We start from the raw sequence: 19,439 nt of genomic DNA, 5'->3' as shown, positions 1-19,439 counted from the left end.
ATTATTTGTGTGTCATTGGATACGATACATTCTTTTTTTTTTTTTTTTTACGGAGCCTTCGATTAAATAATTCCGACACGTGGTGCGGCTACTACTACTATACGTCGGCGGTTTTTCGTGGGAACGAGCTGTATAAGGTATCGTTTAAAATCACTAGCACAAATAACGCGGCGTTTGCAATGTGATCGTTGACTTCCGAAGCGCCATCTAGTATTTATCGTATTTGTCTAATGTCTGCTTCAGAGAGTACACATTGTCAATTAACTTTTCCCCTTTATTCAAGCTCGATTTACGGAAAATAGAAGTCAATCAAGCAGATGCAGCGCGAGAGATGCAGCGCGCCATATTCCCAGTTTCTATTTTTCTGCCATAGATGACGCTTCCCGCTAGGAGCAGCTCAAGACAACGCTAATAGAACTAAGATCAGTTGCCAAACTCTCCGGGTTCTCCATGCTGCTGAAGCGGCGCGTCAATTTTAACGCGAGGTGGCGCTGCCGTCGAAACAGGCTCTATCTAGCCGCTGCTTGGCCGCTGTCGAAGCACAATCAAACGCTGTGGGCCCGGCCGTTCGGCGTAGCATGTAGCATTCGGGAATGTTAAATTACTTGGTGTCCTAAATACCGTACTTATCGTTAATTACTCACAGTCACCAATCAAGTCTGAACCGTGTGTGGCGAGCATGCTGCAAAACTTTACTGCAGCAACTCGAGCGATACAGGTGAGCGCTGCTCAGGCAACGCTACCGTTTTTTTTTTTTTTATGAAAGTTGTTTTGCTAGTTTCTTCCTTAAAGTGGCATATGAGAAACGTGCAATAATGTTAGAGATATGATCACTGCAAGGTTCATCGTCAGTTCGAAGTATGTTTCTGCAGTTTCTGCTCAACCGCATGCATGTGCATATGTTTAACAAAAAAAAAAAAAAAATTCCAGCGCTTTTTCAGCAAAGAGCCGCATTGTCTGTGGTGCAGTTTAACGGAATAAGCGAATTTTGCGCATTGCATTCATTTCGTCAATAAGCATGCATGTGACTTTTAACCGAGCGCCGCGCGCAATCTGTGCCGCGAAAAGAGCGAACTTCTGCTTTTTGAGTTGTCGGTTTCTTTCTTCCAGCAAGAGAAGAAAGCTTACACAGGAGGTTAGACGCCAACAACTCGAGACAATAAAATTTAGTCTTTTTGGGACTCCCAACTGTGGGTTTATCGTTACTGGCCTGCGCCCGCGTCGCAAGTACTTTTTTTTTTTTGCGACCTTTCACGCAGTGGGCTACATATAGACACACAAGTAAATGTAATTTTACATTTTATTCACAGCACGTTTTCACACTTTACTGAATGCACAAATTACAGCAGGCGAGACATTCTTCCTTGCATTTTTAACCTGACTACTCACATTGCTCCTCTCGGATAGGAATCGTGTGTAAAAATGCATCCGCATTACCAAATAAAACTTCGCCACTTGCACAGTGAACTGTGCAGGCTACAACCTATTCGGGGTAGCTTCCTGCTCAAAAGCAGGTCAACAATCAACCAGAACAGATTTCCAAAAACTTTTTCTGTCTTTGTCGCTCGACCACTGACTTGATGCCAGTCACCAGTTCAGTCAGGGAGCTTGAAGGGTGCTTGAGCACTCCAGGGGCAAATGAGAGCTTTTCAGTTAGGGAAAACCTTCGGTACACATCCTTCAGCGAGGTTCCATTTGCCCCTATCGATTTTTACTTCCTTGCCATTAATGATATGACTGTACGTCTTCAGTATGTCTTCATCGTAGAAATGAAGATCGCACACACGTGATTTGTCAGAAAGTTTCCTGTCAACACGCGGAATCGCGCGGTCCCATGCCGCACGAAGATCCGCGTCACGCGGAGCCGAGAAAAAACGCCTCGCTGTGTTATCAGTGTTGTCGCTCTTGTAACCGCTCGCACAGCCCGGCACGCAGCACGTCGGCATGGTTACTGTAGCCCCTTCAACTTTGCATGCTAGCACAGGTAGCACAAAAAACGATCACTGCAGCAGCCGAGTCGGGAACGCACTGTACTCATGCTGCCCGCACTGCACGTGTTCAACCCACGTTCGGGCCGACGAGAGCCTGGTAGAACTGCAGCGCCACTCAAAGCAGCCAGCGGTGGCGGCGCCGCGAAACAGCTCTCAGTTTGGCAACTGATCTTAGTTCTATTAACGTTGGCTCAAGAGGCAGTGCCCTACTTTTTGAAGCTAGATCAGGGTGCCTTAGAACACGTAGCTACAAAAAGAAATTTAACAATGAAGATGACGCATGGGCTGTATGTGATAACTCCAGTGAAACAATTGACCATATTATACTCGAATGTAATGGTATCCATCCGGAAGTTGATGCAGGCGCAGTCACTCTTCCTGAAGCTCTGGGGTTTAGAGATACCAGTGGCCAGGCGAATATACCGGCGGTGGAAGCTAGCAAAAAACGACTGGAAGATGGGTGGCTTAAAAGCAGAGAAGTGAAATAATGTTAGTAATGTAGAAACAAAAATTTAATAAATAGAATGATGGTATAGTTAACCAATCTAAAAAATAATTAAGATATAGGGAGAAAAATGAGCATGATAGCTACTGCTACCACCCCGTTTCAAATGGGACGCTCCTATATTCCATACGTCCATCCAGCAGCGCCGCCACGCGTTGTACTAGATACAGTTCTGGTTGCCGCCGGCATGATATCGCTATCAAGTTGCATGTTAGCAAAGCGCAAAATTTACGGAAATGTAGTGTGTTACTCGCTTAATTCATTTGAGTTTCGTAATAGTTCCTTTTTCATGATATAGCGTACGGCAGATTACACAAGACACCCCTTTATACGAACGAAACAGTGTGGAACTTTGATGTATCGGTAACGTACTCGCCTTGCAATCAGAAGGCAAGGAGATGGAATCCCGGTATGTTAGGAGTACGTTTATTTACTTTCATTTCTTTCATTGGTTTTAAATTTTCTCGTTACAACTGTCAACGACAACAACTCTGAGACCGGCTTTTCTGCGACACAGACGCTATTGCGTAACATGAATACGACAACGCTCTCTATCCGGTAAGGATATCACACCGTCGCAAGTCAAGGGGCTTTCTCCCCACTTCCATCTTGCACACTGCAGTTCCTTTCCATAGTCACGTTTCTTATCTATAATACTACTTAAAAAATTAGTTGTGGCTTAGCTCTGGTTAACCCTAGTTGAACTGCGAAAGCAACGGCGGACTCTTCTTTTGCCTGCTATATTATTCCCTTATCACGCCCTGTCAGTGTAAGGTGCTACATTATTAGGGACACAAGCTCATTCTTTAAGGGTATGGCGCGAGAGCATAAGCTACCAGTCCACATATAAAGTATAGCGCTTCAACCAAGCCGTACGGACGTGCCTGCGTGTCCTAGGGGTAACGAGAATGTAAATGGTTCTGGCAGGCTAATTCTGATATCACCCTCCCATATGAAAAGAGCAACCCGAGTTGGCAGCTCCCGCCAGTGGCATATGGGTAACGTGAATTCGAATGTCATGGCAGGCTTATTTTTTTTTATATATAAGGAGATCGTAGCAACACCTCTTCACGGCGTAGCTGCGGCCACCTAAGGTCTCGCTTTAGCTGTCGGGGTATTGCTTTCGCAATAAAACAGCAGTTAACTATAGACCGCAGTACGCGGCGCGTGTATCGCTCCTCTAAACAGTAAATAAAATCAGCTTTTGATATTGGACTGTAAACATGCATCAAAATCCTTGACGCTATAATTTGGTTCCGTGGTTAGCTTAGATTTGGTAACAAGAAATGTCTATTAGCGAAGTACTTTCTCATGGAGGAATTTTGTATCGTGGCTCTGCAGACTTGATTTCCATCAGAGTTGGTCATATTTTTTACCCTGATCCGTGCTTGTCTTCCGTCCACAACATGGAAAAGGCGGTACCACTGCTCTATCGAAGGCGATCAAGGGCTCGGAGAGGGAGAAAAAGGAAGTCGGTGGACACCACGCTTTGGCTAATATGTCAGAGCGATGTTCTAATTGATACCTCTGGCCCTCTTGACGCCTCCATGGACAAAATAAGGAAAACTCCCGTTCCCCACGGCACTGGGTCATGGTGTCCTAAAGGCCCGCCTGAGCGCTGATACGAGTGCTCGTTATCCTTATCTCCGAAAAACGCCCACGGAGTGGCGCAGGTTGCTGAGTGCCACCACGAAGATTTCCAGGACGATCCGCGAACACGGTGACGGCGGTCAGAGGTTTCATCGGCTTACCCCGTATACGTTGTGTGTATGTGTGTGTGGGGGAGAGGGGAACGGGCTGGACTGTGTCCACAATACAGGAAGCAACTTATAAGCGGATGCCGGCATCATGCAATAGAACGCAGCTGGAAGTGCGTGGCGGCCCTACAGTTGGTGATACTTATGTGGTAATTATCCTATCAATGAATCCCTCCGTGCACACTACACGCACACACTCGTGAGTGTGAGTCAAGTTACCGTCAAAGTAAATTTTCGAATGCTGTCATTTTCAAAGATGCGCTTCCCGCTGCGTACAGCAGTCTCCGCGTGTCGCCGTTGAAGAATGAGGGCGCCCGTTTGCGGTACAAGCGCGCTATGTCGGCGGCCTTTTCTTCTGACACGAACTTCTCTCCGGATGCTTTTTCTCGCAGACAGGCAGAATGGCGCAAGTACAGTGAAGTGGACTAGACAGTAGCGACTGGAGGTATTCGCATGTTCCCAGCGGCGTCACCAGCTGCGTCGCCAATTGCGACCCATTTTCTAGAAAGTTAGGGAGCCCACATTTACCTTAAAGATAGGTAGGCACTAAGGCCAGACCAATTGGAACGCCTCCGGAAACAGGCGATTTATCACGGTGTTGGTGTGGTCGCTTTTTTTAGAGAGCAGCGCTTAAGTGCCCGTTCGTGGATTGCGCGTCGTCGATGCATCTAACTACCTACCAGCCGTAGTAGGTAGTAGCAGAGCAAAGCGCCACCTGCCACGGGCAGCAGAGTGGAGAGATGGAACTCCCATACATACACAAGCACTGAATTCAGAGAAGAGGGCGAGGGGGCGATTGGCTTAGTTGCGAGAAGTCGAAGCGTGACGACTGTGAAAGCAGATGAATATGGCGAGGGAATAGTGACACAATAGGATGGTGATGATGCTTGAAAATTGTGAGGAATGTACTTAAGCTCCGCCAGGCATGACGCGGCAGCGTTAATAGCTCCAGCCTGGCGACTCCCCTTGTGAATTATCGATCGCGAACACGCACTTTGGTACTCGCTTAATCAATATTCTCCTATAACGTGTGCCTCCACTATCTATCATATTAAGCTACCACATTTGTGCAAGAACTCTTATCAGCAATATAAAATGCCCTAACAAAGATGCACGAACGTACCTTAGTGGCCTCCAAATAGCGCACCTGACTCGGAATCAGCCCCAGGTTCGATCTCCACCTCAATCTGTTCTAGCTGACAGCTCTTGCCAACTCGGCCTTGTCATGTAGTTTCGTGACGTCACACACCCAGCCGACAGATCAGCGCTCGGCCTTGTCACCTGCCAACTACCACCTACCAAAGTCACGTTCGTAATTCTTTCCTCACAACGCCAACCCCGACGCAGAATTTCCTGCAGAACAGGGCATTTAACTACTGCGTTTAAAACGCCAACTCCAACGCCAAAACAAGGCGTTCAAGAGTGTGAGACAGCAGCGCCGCCGCCTTGTTCGCCACTGACGGCGACAAGAGCTACATAGCTGGTCTCCTCCCTCGCACAATCCTGTCTCTTCGATTACAGGGTTTGGGTTGTAAGGGCGGGCAAGGCAGAACATGCCGCCCTCTTCCTTGGCAACGTGCATCATGAGGGCAGGAAAAAGTCTTGCGTGCACTCACATGGCGAGCAGACGGGACTGGCGGCGTAGAAGTCTGTGAGAAGCATTCCCTCCGACGCCATCCTGTCCAAGTGCGGCGTTTCCTTGGCTGGCTGGCCCAAGACGCCCAGGTCTCCCCAGCCCATCTGCACAGCGTGCGCAGGATAAATTTTTTAAAAGTCGACGCCTCGCTGCGCTGGCGCTGCGAACTACTCTGGATAGGATCGGCAGTGCGCGTAACAATTTGGTGGCTCCTTTACGAGTTCTTTACGGCGCATGCACACCTTGTTGTCATAATTTCCTTGTGAAAATATCGGCGGCTTTCACGCGACGCACCATTGCGGCCGCCATCAGATCGATGGACAGCTCGCAAGACAGATCCGCACTGCGTGCTGCTGCGTGGAAAACATTTTGGATGTTCTTCCGAGAGCGTCGTGGCAAAAAAGAGAACTCGGTAGCATTGTCGTGTGTCTTTTTGTGCGTCAAAAGGATGGAAAAGCAGGGATAATATTTCATTGCTTTCCCCTGCCAGGAACCCAAAAAGAACCCATCTTTGGATGCAGAAACTGCAGATCTGCAAGTCAGTCGAAACCAAATAGACGCTAGGTTGTCCACAGAAGCCTTAGTAAGGATGTTCGGACATTCTTAGTCAGTCCTCAAATGAGCCTTTGTCCATTCAAAACACTTGATCAGAATGTCCTGAGGAATAAATTTAAGGATCTTCGCGGTATCCTTGCAGGGCTATCTCTAGCAGGCTTGCTTATTCAAGCAGGATTTTGAGTGGTGACTTGTGCGTGGCACAATGCAGCCCTGACAAAGACACATACTTAGCTCTCATTCTTTTATTCTATTCTTTTGAAAATATGCCCACTTGCGCAGCACAACATATTCTGATGCACAAGTGACACATTAAAAGAAAAGTATAAACAAAGGATGACAGCTATGCATGCATCTCTTGCCATATTGCCCAATTTTACCAAGCAGCAAGCCCAGCAGTATACACCAGTCTTTTTGAAAATTCCTTGATTGTATTCGATGCTCAAATATACATATCTGAGTATGTAGATAAGCACATGTTCATGAGTGTTGTTCACGCACATATAAATGACTCGCGCGTAGATGAGCACCAATTAAGTAGGTATATTTAAACAAATAGGTTAATGCTCGTTACAGACAACGAGCATTAAGTTAAATTAAGAAAAAACAATTGGACTATGCGCAAAGCGTGCACAAAATAAAGCAAACGTTTCTCATCTGGAATGATGAGGTAAGCTGATGTTTTCATGGAAGCTTGCTGACGCATTTAGCTGGCCTGTTTCGTCAGCTGCAGAGGAGCCTATAAAAGATTATTTAATACGCACTTAAGACCTTTACCGATTTTGAGCATTACCAGCCCACTTTACTGTTTCCAGCATAAAACCAGACCGTTGAAGCTGATAACTGCACAACTAGCCGTCTAATATTGCGAGGAATGGTTTTGGTGCTATAAACACTATCAATATGAAATTCACTGTAATGCGCCTTCACTGACATCAAGACCAGCATGTTTCATTTTCTTAGAGAAATTCATGTTATTTGTGAATGAAGTCCTAAGCTTAATATACCTGAGCAAAGCATAGGCTTGCTGCGTTCACCTTAACAGATTCATTGTCAGAACAAATACAATGCGCCACTATCTTGCGCTTTAAAGCAACTAAAAACACGAAATAAAAGCTTACCTGAATACTAATTAATCACTTCTTTCTCATCAAGGTTTTATTCTGTATGTTTTAGCTGTACCCTGATTATGCGATCCAAATCAATCGTGTTGGCTAACACTGCTGTTTCTTTCATGTCCTGCTTCTTCATATTGTTACGAAGAAGAAGATCGGCAGTGGCGCGAGAGGAGCCCTCGCGCTAGGACAAACATTAAATCATCCTTCACTCTATCGCCATGTTGTGCTGTCATCTTTGCTTGTCACCACGTAACATTTTGGTTGGAGGTGCGGCGTACGCCATCCCTATCCTCGCCTTGGAGCATCGACGCCATCTGTAAGCCGGGACCGTCGACCGAGGGCCCAGGGACATCGCCGAGCAGCTTCGCCCCAGCCCTTCCAGCCCAGACCCGACCAACTACCACCGCCCAGTCCCCAGCCCGGACCTGAAGACAAGGAGAACAAACAGACCAACCAGAACCGAGACAAGGAGAACAGACAGACCAACCAGAACGGAGACGAAGGGCCCGAAGGAACCGATGGACACGAACACGCAACCCTCGTCCAAGCCGCCCGACGTGACCTCGAGCCATCGGTCTCATAGACTCTGGTGACGGATGGTTGAACAGCTCCAGGGGAGGCGGATCACCCACGCATCAGACATCGTGGTGGCAAGCAAGTCATTCACTCCTGTCTTTCCTTGAACATCCTCATCGTCACGTCACCATCAACTTCAAGCGAACCGATCGGGACAATCGCTCGGTGGCCCCGGGAAGTCGACAGTGGCGCGAGAGGAGCCCTCGCGCTAGGCCAGCCATTAAATCATCTTTCACCCTGTCACCATGCTGTACCGTCTTCTTGCTTGTCGCCACGTAACAATATATACCCCACACAATAGAATGCACAATAGGCTCACGCTCTGGCTCTGTCCGCAGCTCAAAATGTTCGTGCCTGTTGTTTTCCATGCCTCCGACCCTGCAGCCTGAGAATGATCCGCGTCACTTTCGGCAATGCTGCTCGGCTGAATGTCCTCGTTTTCAGCATTCTGTAGCGGTACATTCTGAGCATATGTGAGAATGCCGTGAGCGATTTTCGAATCTATAGAGCCGGTTGTCGTGGTAGTACCACTGAGTCACACTAGTCATTTGTCTCTGTGCGCAAGATCCGATTCTGTCCTGTTCTGGCTCATTCTTGGGGGCCCTGTTCTGGTAGCGCAGCAGTCTGTTAGTATATGCACTGTAGAGGCTGGCTGCCTTCTCTCTCAACTCCGAACGCGAAATATTCGGGGCCTATATAATTTCTCTATAATGCGTCGAGAACCCTTCCATTTTGGTGCCAGTTTACGTAACAGCCCTTTTCACAGTGCTCAACTTTAAACAAGCCCCGATCTCCCATCACGAACTCTCCATCCGCGACTTTGATGGCATGCCTTACTTTCCGGATCATGCAGGCAGAAGGTGAAGCCATCTTCGCCCCCTCGTGAGATAGCTGGAGTCACACCGCCAGCTCCGTCCAGTAGTCATTCACGATGGAATACTTGGGACACCAAAAGTCCTCACATCTATCTTGCATACCTGGCCTCAGCCATATATACATGAGGAAAAACGGCATTTTTTCAGTACAATCATGGAATTCGGTGTTGCATGCGAAAAGTGCATACGGAATCCCCAAATCTTAATCTCTCTGGTCGGGCGCCGCAACATACAAGAACCGCGCCGTGTGCAGCGGTTAGGGCTCTCGACTTCTGTGCCAAAGGATACGGGATGAAATCTGCCATGCCGGCCGCTTTTCTATGGAGGCGAAAAGCACGGCTCCTGTGTGATGTGCGATTACAGTGCTCGATAATGAACTTCTGATGGTCGGAATTTCCGGAGTCCTTCACGATGGCGCCTCTGATAGGCTGAGTTGCTTCGGAAAGTTAAACCCCGTAAAATGTCTGGCTCCGCTGGCCTACTGCCCCATTACAACCTGGATAGTATGCTGCCGTTTTCATCTTTTTGATTTTTAGAAGATGACACACTTATGTCATAACCTTGGAGGTGAAATTACTGTCTTGATCGGTAGGTGGCGGTTTTTTGGACACCGTGGCGCAAAACAAACCTGTCAGCAAAATCGACACTGTCGGCGCCTTCTGGACCTCATCGGAATGGTTTCCGTTTATATGGTCAGCTGATTGGTTCACCTCGAGAAACGACGCGAGAAAGCCAAGAAGGTCGTGCCATGAGAGGTAAAGTACCCTGATCTAATGCTCGATATCTATGCACGACAGCCTCGAATTGCTCTTTTTTGTATCAGGCAACACGGACGGCATCAATGAATGGTTGAAAACAGGACCCACGCTCGGTTTCCTTTGCTGCTTCTAGACTCGACTGCACTCGATCGCTACGGCGGTAGCGCATCGTATCTTGTCGCGTCAAGTGCATATCTTATCATCCTAAGCCCTTCACCGAAGTTCAAACGCTCTTGAATGTGGGCCTTGAGTAGTTCTCAGGCTTATCTTTGTCAAGGACCTAAATGGAGCTGATAAAACCGAAAAGAACCCACTCTTACCCATCTCTCATCACTTCTGTGCACCGATCTGAATAAAGGTAACGGGAGGTAAAGGGCACGGCAGACAAGATGAGAAAACACTCTTGTAAGCCTAAGAAACGGCTGAAAGTGAAAAAGCATTGAAAATATTTCACGAGTATAAAACTTTGTAGGCATATGCAAAAATTGAGTTATTTTAGGAATATATGACTGAAAGTAAATCGGGGAGAAGTGCGGAAAACCTGACTGGCGCACCGCACCAGGCGCCGCTTGCGAACTTCCGCCCCAGCACACGTTTGGGCATACACCACAGTTCGCAAACAGTTCGTAAGTGGGCATGGGCAGCATCTTTTGAATAAGCCTCAAACGGACCAGGTACACGTAAACAGTCATTAAAATCATTTTTCTTGCATTTTCAGTGCCATCCAGCAGCCTTCTCATTGTATGCAATACTTAGATTGACCTTGTAAATTAACTGCAATTCAATGTCGCTTTATTTGCCGTTACCTCATATCTTTGGTTTCGTTATAATTGTTATACCAGGAACTGAGCACAAGACGCCAGGGGTTTGAGGAAAACCAGTGTCCTCTGTCACCGCGGCCAACCGCCACCCCATCGAGCATCAGGGCAGCGCGGCTGTAAGAGGAGGTAATTGCCTCCCCTTGGCGAAAGCGGGGATAGCGATGGATGCGCTACCAAGACTTCTACGGGGAGTCCTGCAGAGATAAGAAGCGTCTTCTGGGTCCTGTCGGCAACGTAAGCGGTCGTAACTGCAACGCTATCGTCGCCTACCACGGCACATGCCGAGGGATGGCTAAGCAACCAGTGCCAACGAGAAAACACTTCCTGCACAAAAGCCCGTCTTTTGGTTCCAATGGTTCCAAGGGTGGTTCTAAGCAGCGAGGCGGCCGGCAATTACTGCACGCTCTCGCCTCCTCCCGCGCCGTGGAATGACTTTTCCCGAAGCATATGGGCGCACGGGCTGACTAACCCTTCTTACGTAGCCTTCTCCTTCAAAGCTAGCCGACGCAGTCTGTATATTATTCAAGTGCAAAAAATAGCACTCGAGTGTTAACGCTGTGTCGGCTGGTGCTTGTCTCTTTGTTCCCTACGCGGATCACGATTGAGTACGCTGCATCCGCGGAGTGACTGCGGGGTGGAATGCCGCCCCCACATAGCACCACAGGTTGCAAGGCATTCAGCCACCTGCGCGAAGACTCCTAACATCCACACCCACTCGCATACTTTCATTTCCATTCGAGTTAACAGCTGAAAGTGCAGTTTCCTTTCTCAGACAGCTTGAAGATTTTAATTCGATACCTCAAGGCACAGTTTTGTAATAATTGGAACGGAGAACTTGACTGTGTGTTTACGTGCCACTAAAATTGGCTGTTATTCCTATAACTGCATTTGGAATTGATGTATTCACTCCAGGATGAGCCTGATGTATTAGCCTGCAATATAGGTATTTATGTAAATAAAGCAGCGGACTCAGACAGAAAGATACACTATCAAGTCTCAGGAGTATTGTTTTTCATGTCAACAACCAACTCAGAGAGAGAGAGAGGGGAAGTGATTTAATGAAAGGAAAGGTGGAGAGGTCGATCAGTGGTAGAGACCCTGGCCTGATACTACTCACTGTAGTCTACGTGCCGCGCTGGTAGCTGTGAGGCATTCATGCCAGTACACTAAGCCTTGATCACATTTTTACCACAACTAAACCAGAGTCGGTTTCTCTATACAGGTGGGCATCCTTACCTAATGCAAGGGGGCAGGGTCTTAACGTTTCCCGGTGCCAACCGAAAATACTGGCCGTGTGCCATTGTTCTGTTCTGCAGCATCTCGACTTTTAAGCGCTTCTCTTTGCTGGATTATTTTAAGTACGAAAAACGATGAAATACAGCTACCAGAAGAATAAACACTCCTGTCACACAAAACCTATCATATTTAAAAATTTAAACTAACCTGGAAAGGTATTGCATGTCATGTAATGTTTAGAAGCTTTGCTATATGCAGTCTTCCTCAGCTACAGCACCAGGCAGCATGGCGCAGCCGTACGGTTGTGCCATGCTGCCTAGTTATTGGTGCTCAGCACTAACAGTGCTAATATTTCCTTCCAAATTTCGCTGGTAGAAACTCTCAATGGGGAACATAATTCCCACGGGGCACAGACCATCGGATTAATATTGGTAGTGCACGCGTTGGCAGTGCACTGGTCTTATGTCGGACCGAACACTGCCACACATTAGCAATATTGACACATGCATGTGTCAATATTGGGCCAGTGCTCCCTGGGTTCTTTCAAGTGCATGTCACTGCCAAGTATATAGCTTGTAACTCACTGTTACTTGCCAATACTCAATTACAGCAGATTTAATTTGCTGCTCTTATTGCTTGAAATGACAAAAGTACTGTGCACTGCTAATTAAAGCCAAGGAAGAACAAATAGCATACGCCAAAACAAACCAAAAACGAAGTTTATATGCTGCATCTGTCATGAAGCCACTCATTAATATTGACTGCTTTGGGAAGAGAGATGAAGAAACTGTTGTAACTACTGAGCGCATGCAAATGATACGTAGTTTTGCAAATCGAGTATAAATCGCACACCCTTGCTGCTGAATTCGAATACGAATAGTACCTCTGAAAACCAAACTGAATACGAAACAACTGAGAAATTATTCGAAACGTCTTTGAATAAGTGAGAACACAGTCAATTCGTAGCAGATAATTTCGAACATGTACTGTTGGAACCATTTGCCACAGTATCCGCTTTTTATGTTATAGTACACATCACTGTACTTTATTATCCTCGCTCTGCAATGAAAATTTGATACTGGCATGACACTCAGCACATTTTTGCACGCAGGTGCTGCAATGCAACACCACAGCTGTATGTTGCAGCCACAAACAAGGAATGCATGGTAAAATGCACGCTGATGCCCGAGCATATACAATACAATACAATACAATTTGTTCGCGTTTTTTTCTCATACAAATAATCTGCTGGTCAGCCTAAACACATACCACTTGTTGACTGACCTGGCAGCCTGTGAACACACCATCATCTTCAAAGGCATAAATTTACAAAATAAACATGAGACAGCAACATCCCATTCTACTTGGTAAAAAAGGGGGCGTGAAAAGTCAAGTAATAATAATCACTTAATAGATCCAAATATGTACAATAAAGGCAGCTCATCCATGCAAAGCTGTGCACAGTTTTATTCCTGCATTGTTGCTATAAGTGCCATTTTCAAATGATTTTTATCATTGTTATTTTTTCTTCAATATTAAAGATGTTCTCGGTAAGTTCTCTAAATATGGCAGGAACATAATACTTCCTTGTATATTTGCCATAGTTTCCAAAAACTCTTGGCTTAACGTATCTTTTTGTATTTTTTAGTGTGACGTTTGTCTTGACAGTTATTTTGAAATCCCTCGAGAATTAATGCCGCGCAACCACGAAAAACAGAAACATTTCACGCACCTTTAGTATCCTATAGTCTGAGTACGTTTCTTTTGTAGAAGCATTGTGTAGGTCTGGTCCATAAATGATGTTATTTGCTGGTCTTTTGACGAGCTTGGTGATCGTTTGCATTTTTTATTCTGAGCATGTTCCATATAAAGTTACATATATCGACATTTCCTACCGTTGGGGAGAACCCCGCGGCATAGCCGAACGAGAATGATTCAGAACAGCATTCTTTTCTAGCAAATAATGTGGATGCTTCTAAAAAAGATTTGCATTTTATTTCTTCATAGTAAAACAGGCTTGTTATAAAGTGTCTTTAGGCTGTAATGTCGGATGAAAACTCATGAAGTGCCATCTTGCCGCACTGATTTATACCATCTTTTCTTCTTACCAAGAACCGCCACTGAATGAAACCGCCTACCCACCTCGTCAGTCTCCATTCGTGACAGCACCAATTTCAAGCTCGCTGTTCAAAGTGCCTTATAGTTCCTTCAGTATTTTCCTTCGTTCTGCAAATAATGTAATTCCACCACTCCTTTCTGTTGTGCCTACGGGATGTGCAAATATGTGCAGTAAAAAAATAAATAATTGCTCGCTCTTCGTCGTTGCCGCGACAGTCGCCTAAACGTGAACGCATGAATTTAGGCACGGAAGATACGAAGATATACACTTTACTTTTATATCTACAGGGTCGTCCACTTCTACCTATAACATGGTCACTGCTTTCAAAGCACCATTATACTTACAACCCGGCCTCCCAATAAAGCTAAAGGGCAGACCATGCGAAACACTACCTCCGGATCACTTTGTTTTTCTATCACTTTGTTTTAATATGTGCCTTTGTTGGCCGCAATGTTGTTTGAAAGCAGCAACCATGTTGTAAAAGTGGACGACCCTCTACATCTGGAAGTACCTGAAGATGCGTTCCGTTTTCTCTCATGCAGTACTAACGTAAAGTACTCACCAAGTCGACTACGAAAGCCGACGCCGCTGGCGGATGCGCCTGAGCTGTTGATGGATGACTGCAATGCTAGCGGCTTCACTGTTCGACTAATGGCCAGCTGCATATTGTTTGTGTTGGGCATGTGTACGCTCAAAAGCTCTACGGCTGAGGTACAAATTTGGCAGCGGACGAGAGCCATCGTGATGAGCAAAAACTTGGCCGACACCAACGTCGCAGCCCACGCCATGACTGTTTTGAGGCAGCCTGGTCAGGTCCAATATTGTGCCGGGCGCGCCAATCAGAACGCTCGAATCATCCACCGCCGTCGCGCGGATGGGAAGAAGGGAGTAGGGCGCAGCGCCCAAAAAACTACAGCCACCGGAACATGCACTCAATGAGAATGCGATAACAGATCGCCGCCAGCGCTTTTACATTTACAGCAGTCCATCGTCTAACGCCCGCAGTATGCCCCACAGTTGCAATGACTTCACTGTGCCTGCGGTATTAACGTCGATTCTGCTAATGAAATAGACTCGTGGATCGCATGTAAAGTTCCGTACTAAAGGGACACAAATGTAGATCAAATTAGGGGGTTTAAGGATTTATTTTACAGAGACAGATATTGTCTGAATTGATCATCGTCACCATATGGCACTCAGCCAAGGATAGTTCTCTGCACAACAATGGTTTCTTCCACTGACGCTTGCTCCAGCCGTGGCGGTCATTCCCCTACACACTTACTCACCTCGTACAATTAGGCTACCCTTCAAAGCCCTCAACTACGTTTTCCTTCCTTGTTAACTCCACAAGACCACAAGTCAACTATTCTGCAAGCTCTATATTCTCTCACATATTCTCAAGTTGATCTTCATCGGGTATATGCAACTCGCGCTTGTTGTCTGATAAACGTGCATGCCCCATTTCTGCCTCAACGTTAAAACTATCGTTTTGTTTTCCACTGCTCACCACGCTGTCCTTATCCTCGCAACGAGCTTAATATTCATTCTCCAAGTTTAGTTTAGGCCTGACAGCCTGCGCGACTTAGCTCACCCGCAAGCACCATGCACAACAATGCAAGTTCGACGTTGTCAGTTCTTGTGCGCTAAAGCATGCCGCTTGCGTGTTCGGCCAGGCAAACACTTCATGCATAATGGCATGAAGAATGCGCAAGAATTACAAGAATCGGACGTGAAGAAACGTGCATCATTGCAAAGATGTCAAATCCAGAATTCTGGGCCACCTTTAAATTATGAAGTAACTGTGGGGTAACAAGTCGATTCAGGATATGCCGAATTATTCAGAATATCACCTTGAAAGTATTCGCGTTTATCGAACTCTCGCTCATCGGAACACTCAATATATCGTACTGAGCGCCTCGAACCTGCAAGACGCGCTTCTATTAATCATGCTCCTACTGTCATTACTCGGTCAAAGAGCCGGGCCGCATGTGCAGTCTTGGACACCTTCTCACAGTGTTGGCGCTGTACAACCGCTTGATAAGGTGAACGTCGAGACCGCTTGAAAGTGGCCTTCAGTATGGTGTGCTTCAACGCGACAGTGTTGTCATGTGAGAAAACTAGAGTTCAATGAACCAGTTGTGGTATGGTGAATCCAGTCAAGCCGACTAACGGTTTGCGGCGGTTGTCGCGCGGCCTTCTTTTCTGCTGACGGAGAAGGAGAAATCAACTTTTCCCTGTTTTAACTCAGTTATTATAGCGTTCATAGTGTGCCAGGAACAAAATTACACATCTTATGGTGAGCGGTGACGCTTTCTGAAGCCCAACCGCTCATCATAAGACGTGTAATTCTGTTCCTGGCACACAAAGTGCCATCCACAGCAGCTTTGATGTGAACCCCAACGGCACATGCGTGCGCTTCGACGCTCTTACCTGAGTTTGCCACATATTTAGAGCACCTGCTCGCGTCCACGGAGCGACACGTGAAGGTGCGCACTGGCACGAAGTGATGCTCGGTGCGGTGGTGAACGCGGGTTTCCACGCCCGAGACGAGCGATGGGATGCCAATACGTCACGACTCACGTGCAGCCCATCGCTGCAGGTAGCGGGCTGCTAGCTTGGGTACATCGTATTGACGCATCTGTGTTCTATAGGAGCTGATCTCTTGGCATGATTTATATATCGAGTTATCGATATAACGAACCATTTATATCCCTTACGAGTTCGGTATATCCGGGATCGACTGTATGATACTGTTATGCAGACGTTGATGGGAACTGTCTGCACTTCGTGCTCCGTTGCAAAAATTTCCTTTTAATGTTTTCCTGCTCTCGCACCGAGCAGTTAAAGCTGCCATAAAAAACTAATGGGCTGCTTTTTTGAAAATAATCGTGAGGTAAATGCTGGATATTCATACTGTAAGCTACTCTTTGTGAACATATTGATATAGGTAATTGCTCTAAACTTCCGATGCGTAGAAAAGGTTTGGTTCTGAAATTCCTGCGCTCACACGAGTAATTAACACTGTTATAGGAAACCAATGGGGCGCGCATTTGGAAGTTAATAACCGGTCGAGGAAAGACCCGGGGGTATATTTATCGTTATTTTGAAGTATACAGTAGGTGAACGAATTACGCCCGGAATATATATATACAAGAAAATGTGCAAATTTTCTGGGTATGAATGTTACGGATATTATGTTAAATATTAAAGATACAGATAATCAGCCTTGCCTAAACAGTGGACAGAACCAAGAAAATGCGGATTTTGCCCCCTCTGTAGCAATGACTAGGACCGACTCTGGTTAATAGCCCCGTTGGACCTGCTTCACAGCACAAGATGTGGCAGATGACAGGAGGTTCACCACGCTAGTCGAAATAACTGCGGGGTTATCATGATCGGTCCACGCCATATGGGCTGGGTGGCAACCTTTGAGGAGCAGCTGCAGCTCTATTCTTGAGCTGTATCCGACTATAGATGACATAACTAGCCTCTCTAACCGGTAACTCGTGGTGGTTGCTGAAAACCTGAGAGCGAGGAATACGCCGCAAGTTCAATTCGGACAAAATTCATAATACAGCGAGGTAATCTCTGAAAGTAAGTTGCATAACAAGCGGTCGCTGACGCTACTCACATCGTCCATGATCATGACGACAAAGTTGGGACTCGCGGCTTCGCTCGACCACTGCGCTGTAGCCAGGAGACCCAAGAGCACCGCACGTACAGCATTCATCGTTGGTAGCGTCGCTCAGACAGCTCCGCGCTGTGGATCAGTTATGCAAAAGAGAAATAGCGACGAATCTCTGGCCGTGTTCTGGTATACATTGGCTCTAGCGTCGCTTTGATGCTGCACACAGTTTTCGGCGTCTCAACACGGTGCATCGCAGAACATTGCGTCGGTTACAACACCACGCTCAACCAGCTGCCGAAGACTGCCTGTAGAACGTAATTATCGCATCGACCACTTGCCCTCTGGAAGCTAGTATCGGCCGAGATAAGCTACGCACACACGGGCATTTTGCACTCATTCTTGCTTCGCGTGAGGTGGAAAAATGAACAGCCAGCATGTCCTGTTTTGTTCGGTTGTCACGTGGCGCGTGCACCGATCGCGGAAGGCCAAACACGCTCAGTAGCCGCTGTGACCCGTGCACTACCGCGAGGCCAGTGTTTTCAGATGTGCATAGACGTTCGGAACCGACTTCTCTATACCAATGCGCAGACCCTGTACTCGTGGTGCATTAGGTGCACCGGGCAACATGGACAACACAATGGCCTCAACAACTGGACCATGGCACAGCATGTTCCTGACGCCTAATGCTGCTTCCTAATAAAATTATTTCCTTCATTTGCGGCACCCTGAAAATAAGACGCGCTTACTGGGTCTCCCTTGCAACCACATCTGAACTCACCGAGCGTATTTAAACCCACCATCAAGTTCGGCTGGAAAAACATGTTCTTGTTAATGAGCCATTGCAAAATAAAATAAAAATGGAAAGGAAAGATGTTGGCAGCCGCGGGGTCTGTTATCTGAGATCGAAGCTCCTGATCTGCGGCTAGCGCAAAGGGACAAATAGTATGGTCAGGCCACCCAAGAATAATAACAAATAATGTACCTCTGCCCGTGCCACTAAGTATAACAGGCTAGCGGAAGGGGACAGAGAGGAGACAGAGAAAGAAAATAAAGAGGGCGAGGACAGTAAAAAGGACAATGAGATAACCAAATAAGTGAAAATAAAATTGTGCAAAATGAGCGCTACGCTCGCCGCAATTGTCCGAGCACTGCAGGCGGATGTCCACAGATAGCGCTGTGCCCGGGCTCCTTAATCCGAGGCCCCTCAAAGCGTGGCGCTAGAACACATGTGTGCAAACACTTACTATTTACAAGCCGCATGAGTGTCGCTTTTTTTTTCCTGACAAAGAAAAGAAGAAAGAAAAGCGCCCGAAACACTGCACTCAAAGGGGGTGCACGCGGAGCATCCTGTCCCTGCGCGCCTGGCAAGAACAGACGGGACGACAAGCTCGTCTGCTCGAAGTTGTGGGGCCCTGCACCACGTCGTCTGTAAGGCCCGTGCGCGCCGCGCATTCGAAGGCCGCGCCACTATCCCAATGCCCCCTGCGCGGTGCCTGTTTCCCTCTCCCCGCTCGTTCGGGGATAACCGGTCCCGCGCGAGGGGGCTATAAAGGAAGCCTCGCGCCGCCGTCGCTCTCTTCTTGGTCCCTGGCTCGTCGCTCCTGCTTCGCTCCTGGCTCTCTCCACGGAAACGACCCGCAGCCACCCGGACGACGACTCCGGACAGCCTCGACGACGCCCGCGCTTAACGTGAGATAAAGGATGTTTGCTATACGGCCCATTGTGTGTTTGTCGTGCGCATGCCTCGGGCAGAGGAATCGCCCACAGCTGGCACCCAACTGGGGCTGAATTAGCACCCATGTGGACGATTTTTCTGCCAACGTGGCAGCGCACGGCAACACGACGGGCCGGTCCTTTGTATGTT

The 19,439-nt window shown here is 47.2% G+C and overlaps 1 protein-coding gene across 2 annotated transcripts in view; it reads right to left on the bottom strand.

Annotated features, from left to right (window-relative positions):
- The window catches only part of LOC146205024 (N-acetylgalactosamine-6-sulfatase-like), a 78,211-nt gene extending 60,349 nt beyond the window's left edge, over positions 1-17,862 (bottom strand). The window contains exons 1-2 of one of the 2 annotated variants that reach the window (XM_084586772.1): positions 17,579-17,862; positions 5,870-5,993 (exon numbers count right to left, since the gene is read on the bottom strand). In XM_084586772.1, the coding sequence (XP_084442898.1) occupies positions 5,870-5,993; positions 17,579-17,677 (223 nt within the window). In that variant the 5' untranslated portion in view covers positions 17,678-17,862. The remainder of the gene's footprint in view (positions 1-5,869; positions 5,994-17,578) is intronic. The other variant, XM_084586771.1, reaches the window with a different exon arrangement.
- Positions 17,863-19,439: the final 1,577 nt, after the last annotated feature.

Source organism: Amblyomma maculatum, chromosome 1 (assembly GCF_055883805.1).
Source record: "Amblyomma maculatum isolate TAMU_Amacu chromosome 1, ASM5588380v1, whole genome shotgun sequence".
Taxonomy (NCBI): Eukaryota; Metazoa; Arthropoda; class Arachnida; order Ixodida; family Ixodidae; genus Amblyomma; species Amblyomma maculatum.
This window is presented reverse-complemented; position numbering and strand designations above follow the sequence as displayed.